The 7,072-nt window shown below is 43.3% G+C and overlaps 1 protein-coding gene across 1 annotated transcript in view; it reads right to left on the reverse strand.

The window, feature by feature from the left end:
• Positions 1-25: 25 nt before the first annotated feature.
• Positions 26-7,072, reverse strand: part of LOC103381918 (zinc finger MIZ domain-containing protein 1-like) — a 70,187-nt gene continuing 63,140 nt past the window's right edge. The window contains exons 9-23 of the mRNA XM_025057282.1: positions 6,994-7,064; positions 6,557-6,814; positions 6,299-6,481; positions 6,105-6,179; positions 5,846-6,014; positions 5,620-5,761; positions 5,289-5,499; positions 5,105-5,210; positions 4,845-5,005; positions 4,684-4,751; positions 4,509-4,577; positions 4,174-4,418; positions 3,911-4,074; positions 3,229-3,507; positions 26-3,146 (exon numbers count right to left, since the gene is read on the reverse strand). Of these exons, the coding sequence (XP_024913050.1) occupies positions 3,039-3,146; positions 3,229-3,507; positions 3,911-4,074; positions 4,174-4,418; positions 4,509-4,577; positions 4,684-4,751; positions 4,845-5,005; positions 5,105-5,210; positions 5,289-5,499; positions 5,620-5,761; positions 5,846-6,014; positions 6,105-6,179; positions 6,299-6,481; positions 6,557-6,814; positions 6,994-7,064 (2,309 nt within the window). The 3' untranslated portion in view covers positions 26-3,038. The remainder of the gene's footprint in view (positions 3,147-3,228; positions 3,508-3,910; positions 4,075-4,173; positions 4,419-4,508; positions 4,578-4,683; positions 4,752-4,844; positions 5,006-5,104; positions 5,211-5,288; positions 5,500-5,619; positions 5,762-5,845; positions 6,015-6,104; positions 6,180-6,298; positions 6,482-6,556; positions 6,815-6,993; positions 7,065-7,072) is intronic.

Genomic DNA, 7,072 nt, shown 5'->3' on the forward strand with positions numbered 1-7,072 from the left:
TTGCCGTGGTTTCATCTATTAGTCGTTTTTAGCACCTCACAGTGTGGAGGTGACAGACAAGGAGGCTAAGGGATAAATATTACATCTAACCATTCCCCTGGCTAAAGAGGTGAACATATATTACAGAGGGGGAAACAAAATGCTCAGATACCCATGGACCCTAACGAACCAGTTTCAATTTCCATATTCAGCCACTTCCAGTAGAGGGGTTGCAAGCTTTTTATTATTTTGAAGAAACAATGCACATTCCCAAGGAAAAGAATACATTTCTGTTCACATGTCTCAAATAGGCATTTACATATATACAGGCATTCTTGGGACATTTGACCTAGCCTTGCCCTCAGCATCCTTTCCAGGTCGGAGCGACGTCGTGCTTTTCCTCACTTATTTATTTACTTTTTTATAATTTATTTATGAAACACCACCCCCTGCTCAGAAAATGGCCTGTTATTGTGATTGTGCAACTACAGATTTTGGGGGGTGTTACCTAATACACTGAAGTGGCTCGTTCAAAAGTACGAACAAAATACAAAGTCATAATGAATTGTGTGGGGTGGATTTTGAGTTTCAATTGAAATATTAAAAAAATATAATAATGTATAATTGTTTTGAAGACTCGATTTGAAGTCTGCTTATGACGGATACACGAAGCACGAATGAGAGCAAGTATCATTACTGAAAGGGCATTGAAAACAATGCTTACACAAAACACTGGTGTTGAAATTCAGCTGAATGCTGCGGTCGAAAGAAATTGGATTTCTAGCCTTACAGATCGATAAGAAAAAAACAGTACAAAATAATTTACCAAAAACAAAAAGGGGATAAAAATGTGTATGGTCTCATGCTTTGAAAAAAAGCCCCATTTTCTATAAAATATAAACAATATGATGAATTTCTTTAAAATATGGTTGTGATATATCTTTAAAATGCCACTGTGTATGGACAATTAGCAACAATTATGATATACACATAGCTCACTAATTACATTGAAAGCCAGCTGTTACCACATCTTTTTAAACCATCACGAGATGTTAACGTAAATCCATGAACAAACAAAGTTAATGATTCCAAATCTGACACATTAAAAAAAACATTTGCCCCAAACTGATCTTATTTTGTTAAATTTAAAGTGAAAATAAAAAACAACCAACAACAGATGTAATACAGAGTACACCGGGAGGAAAGTTACAGGAAAGCACCGTGCCGTGCAGGAAGAAGCTGATGAGAAGTTTGGATTGGCCTTGGTCACAACAAGGAGACAAGACTGCTGCAGGAGGCTGGTTACTGGAGGTGGTCAGAGGGGTACGTGTGGAGACTTATGATCAGAGGACACATATTACCAAGATGATACAAAAATATTCACAATGATATTTACAGTACAATAGCATTTCTTAAAAAATAATACATTTGCACAGCGGACAGCACTCTTCTCAGGAAGTGGAACATGAAAACGAAGGTCGGCACCAATACTGCTTTAAAAAACAACTTCTTGAACAGTAGCCATGGATGAACTGAAAGTGTCCTCTCCTATATCTTTACAATCACACACACACTGTCTTACTCGATCACACACACACACACACTTGCATGGTCAGACACGGGATCAATCGACACAAACCCCTCCATTCTCGTTCCCCTAACTTTGGTGACGTTGAGCAGTTTTACCAAAACACGTGGATAGTTCAGTTATGTAGCAAAGAAAAAAAAAGAATTACAAATATAATACAGTATATCTGGCAAATACATGAAAAATGTATTGCTGATATCAGCATAATCCCTTCAGTGTTAGTGTTAAATAAATCATACTAAATCTGACAGAAGTAAAAATCAATACGAGAGCAGAGGAAACAGCAACTGATGAAAAAAAAAAAACCCTATCTCGTTTTTTTTTGTTGTTTTTTTTTTAACCACTTGGAACAGCACTAGACGAGGACTTGGCACACATGCACTTGGTAGACTATTTAGACAGCACATCATTTAACAGGGTAAAGAGATGCAACTTTGCAAAAACCCTGACCCGTGTAACACTGGGGCTCATGCAGAGCAGAGGGCGTGGAAGGAGTTAGAGCAGGAAGCAGTAAACACAGCAGGATCATCACAGAAACCCCCCAGCCCCCTCCCCCCCGATCACTGATGAATGTACCTTTCATTTCTGTTAAAACCTCTCCTCTGTACAGGAGCGTGATCGCTACACAACATGTAAAGTACACACACACTGCTCTTGTTGTCTCGTATAAACCGTGTTGTTGCTGCGGCAGGGCCCAGAATCTTCTCCACTCCAGTTGTTAACCCTTAGAGAAGTGAAAAGTAGAGACAGGTCTCTTTCTTTTTGACAAAAATATCTAGGTATCACAATCGTAGACAAAGTGGAAGCCGATCGTTCGCAAAATTCTCGTGTAAGCCAGAAGGGCAAAAATCTTTTCAAAAACCTTTTTTTTTTATCAAGGGCAAATAAACGTGGATCCAAATGATCTAGTTTTTCTTCTCTACCACAGACAGGAGAGCAGTGTCAGTTTTTTTTTTTTTTTTTTGCATTGCCGAAATCTCTTGTGCTTTTAAATGATGTGTGGTGGACAAACAGTGAGACTAACCAGTCGGGGAATGGAGCTGTGACCAGGAAGCTGCGGCCGTTCAGACTGGAATAACAACATGGACATTAACACAGACTGGCCAGACAGCACAGTTATTTTGGATTTTTTTTTTCTTTTACAATATTCCTTTTTTGTTCCAAGGAAACAAAACATGAATAAAAATGCTACACGTGTTTTCTAATGTGCACACGTACACCTGTATGTGGCTTAAAAAAATCAACCCAGTATAGCTGCACAGTTCAAAGATGGCCGCCTAGGGGCTGAGCGCCCCACCGCGTCTTCGAGTTTTAACCTCTTTCAGTCAAGTCTGCGCTGGCGAATGAAAACTGTACAAGAGGAAGAAGAGAAAGGGAGTGCATCTTTGTGTTCGTCGAGCACTGAGCGACCACCCCAGCTTTTCAGGGAGAACGTAGGCAACCAGAGAAGTTCATGTGTGACTGATTGGCCTCAGTTGTTTTCAAAGAGCGATAGAAGGTCATCGTTGCTATTGCTGGGAAGGTCAGGGGGGTCCAGGTAGGACAGCAGCTCATCGGGGTTCGCCAGTTCTGGTAGAAGCTGTGGAGAAGAAAAAAAAAAGTGAATTAAAAAAAAAAAGATTTGTTTAATTGGAGAAAAAAACAAATTTCGCAGAACTCACGTCTAAAGATGGCTCTGGCATGTCGGAGCCGGCTTGGTTGTCCAAACTGCTGGCGGGGTTAAATGTTAGGTCACTGTGGGAGTGGTTGTTGGGTCCAGGTGGTGGCGGTTGCTGCTGCGGTTGTGGCTGCTGTTGCTGAGGAGGTGGAGCTGGTCGCGAGGGCTGCGGAGGCCCGCCGTGGTGTAGCTGCTGCCCTGATTGGCTCCCAGGGTGGGGAGATGCGTGTAAGCTCTGCTGCATTGGACCATGTGATTGGTCGTTGTTGGCAGAGTGAGGTATCTGTAAAAAAAAACAAAAAAACATTTAGGCTAATATCTGAGAGTGACAATAACTTAGAGCAATGATTGCTCATATATATGTATACTGTATATACTATAAATATATATATATACATATACTTATATATGTATTATTATAAATAGTTATATGTGTGTGTATATATATACATATATACATATATGAATATATGTATGTATATTATATTGCATTATATATATTTTTATAGCTAAATATATATATATATTATATATATTTCCTTATTTTTTATATATATATATATATATATTTTAGCTATAGGTATATTTATGCGTACTCATACATAATGTAATACACAAATATTAAGTTTAGTAAATATTTGCTGAATGTACTTTTCATGTATTTCTTCAGTACATGTGGTACTCACAGAGTCAGGCATATTGTGAGAGAGTGGCTTGTCCTGGTTCATCATGCTGTTGGGCATGTCAGGGGGGTGAGAAAGCTGAGGACCGTGCATGAAGTCATTCATTGATGTTCCACCAGGGGTGCCATGAGGAAAATCAAAGTTCCCATGCCCCGGGTAATTGTTTCCTAGCACACACAAATAAATAAAAAAATAAAAACTTATTAGACAAAAACTTCAGAGTTTGATTCAAATCACGTATTTAGGGAGGGTAAATTTAGCCGTACCTTGGCTACCGTATTCACTGTTGTTACTCCCTTGCTGAGAGGGTAGCGAAGGGTATGGCGAGGGGCCGGGGCCAAGTTGAGCGATCATCTCCATCACATTAGGCATGATCATCTGGCTGGGACTCATGGTTTTAAACCTTTTCGCCAGTGGCCCGTCTGGATCCTCCTTGATGTGTATTTCAGATTTTATGGCCACTGGTCGCCAACTGCATGTGGGGTCAATGGTGACCTCTTCAAACTCAGAGCTGAGGGAGTTAAGATTGGAACCACACGTTGAAGACACAGGAAACACAACTGGTGTGTGCGTTAGAAATCTGTTTCTCTAATCCACTTACTTCTGGATGGCGTTGAGGATTCCCCACATGTACTGGTCCACTTCCAGCCCTTCTAACAAAGCAGTTTTACTGCGAAAAGAAAGGTACAAGCTCTTAATACACGCAGGGAGTTGCTGTGTCATTTATCAGGTCACTAAAACCAGCCTGATCCTGTATGAAAACCGGGTTTACGTACTTGCATACAGGACATCTCCACGTCCCCCGCTCACAGTTCAGTTGTAAATAGGATTCCAAATCAAAGCACTAAAAGAACGACAGAGTGAAGTGTCATCTAAATTATTTTTCCCTTATATTGTTTTCATGTCGAGAAGCGGTGCTTTCGCCTGCGATGGTTACCTGAACGTGTTTACAGTCGTGGCCTCTCGCCGGAAGCTGTATTCGCCGGAAAGTGATCGGACATTTGAGCGAGACCTTGATGGCCGTCTGCTCCACGCTGTCCTCTCCGTTGAGCGTGGCGTTGCCTGATGACGCTGCCACGCTGCTGAAGTTCCTTTTAACTTTTGAAGCAGAGGGAGAAGGATACCTCAAGTTAGCAGACTGACAGGACTAAACAGGACTTCAGGGAGAGAACTGCGGCTTCGCTTCAATGCGAGTACCTTTGGTGATGCAGTGCTCTGCCGGCAGGAGCCTCTTCTTCAGTAATCCCTGGAGAACGGAGCGCACCGAGGGCCTGTGGACCAGCTGCAGCACGAACAAGTGCGACTGTGGGAGCGAAAATCAGCGTTATTAGCCGTAAACACCAGCAGTGAGCTTTTCGTACTGCAAGGATTTTACACTTACACAGCAGCAGGCTGTTACTGTGATCTGGATTGTGTTCCTCCCCGGCTGGCATACGTGTTTCAAGTGCAGGGGTTTGTGGGACGTCTTGTTGTCGCCCCTCTCGATAGTGAGCGGTGTAGCGTTGACGCTGACTTGGACCGATGCCGGCCAGTTGGTGTTCATCTGACGATCCTCATGATGATAGCACTTAAACTGCAGCTCCAGGTCTGACCTGAGAAGTCAAACAAAAGGTCAAATAAATAAACACCACTGCGTGATCAAGACATTCAAATCACTAGATCAGATATAATTATTTTTATTATGAATATGCTGTGTACATATGCTGCCTTACCGCCACATTAGCGTCTGGTGTACGGTGGGTCGTAAGTGAAAGACGTGGTTGCTGACAGCCAGGTTATGTTCTAGCCTGAAGGGCTCTAGAACAACTCCATCTCGTACTGGGAACGTCAGACGAAGCTCCTCATTGTGATTGGCTGTTTGAGTTTAAAACAGTATTGGTTAATAATAATAATAATAACAACATGTCTACATGCACTGACTGCTGACCCCTGACTAACCTGGCGGTGGAGGGAGAGCTGTGATACTTGGTTTGATGTCAGGAGGGAAGGGAGGCTTCACATCCTGGTTTGGTGACAGGTAGGGAGGGATGTTACTTCCTGGGGTCATTGGAGGAGTGGGGTTGCCCGGCACTGGGGAGTGAGGGTAGTTTCCCACAGGTCTGGGGGGCTTAAGTGAAATATAAAAAGAATTAAGTTAAATTTTAACCCCATCATGAGGGTAAAATGTGATAAAAAAGGTATAAAAAAAGCCACTTACCCCATTCATATTACCCTGGTTGTACTGATATCCACTGCCAGAGAAGTTGTTGGTCTGGCCATTGAAAGGAGGCTCCTGCTGTTATTTAGTAAAACAGAATAAGCAGTGACCTTGAGAAACCTTACAGATAGTATATGGACAACACTAAAAACAGCACTCCTCAGTACAGCAACAAGATAAAGATTAAAAACTACCTTATAGTACTGGCCCATGGCACCACTGGGGGGTGGGTACTGGCCCTGTAGCTGCTGTCCAGGCATCCTCTGACCAGGGTAGTTGGGAGAGGGCAGTGGCCTGGAGGCATTGGGTGTGGGGTACTGCCCCTGCTGGTTGGGGAACTGGTTGTTTGGTCCATACTGCTGTCCACCATAGTTAGGCTGCAAACGAGGAGGTATGTTAACAAAAAACTATCTCTTAAGAAATGAATCCTACTAACTCTTAGCTTTACTCACCTCTCCTGGATACGGCCTTTTCATGCCCTGCATGCCCATGCTCTGAGGTCGAGGTCCTGCATAGGCTTGCTGGGGCATCCGTTGACCGTGGGCCCCAAACGGCCCCATGCCTTGGCCCCTGGGCTGGTTCATTCCCATAGGGGGCCCGCTCATGTTGGACGCATTCATGCCTGCGCCCATGTTACCAGGGAGTGATGGAGGGCCGCGGGGTCCGGGCTGGTTCATGAACTGGCTGTTGTACGCCTGGTTTGGTCCCATCTGGAAAGAGGAACTCATCTGAAAAACAAGGAGGGTTCAACTGACCATCTAAATGACTGGCAGACGACAGACTGATCAACACGTGTTACTCGATCAGATGATGAACAACTGTAGTAACTAGTAAAGGATTTTCACTATCATCATTTGGAAAAGCATCATATTCATATGAGCCCACGTACCGGCCCATATTGGTTCATGTCCTTGTTCTGGGTTTCCTGCAGGGCGGCCACGGTTGCCGTAGCAGTGGCGGGGGGGGCA

The sequence above is a fragment of the Cynoglossus semilaevis genome, chromosome 8 (assembly GCF_000523025.1).
Source record: "Cynoglossus semilaevis isolate Cse_v1.0 chromosome 8, Cse_v1.0, whole genome shotgun sequence".
NCBI classification, from domain to species: Eukaryota; Metazoa; Chordata; class Actinopteri; order Pleuronectiformes; family Cynoglossidae; genus Cynoglossus; species Cynoglossus semilaevis.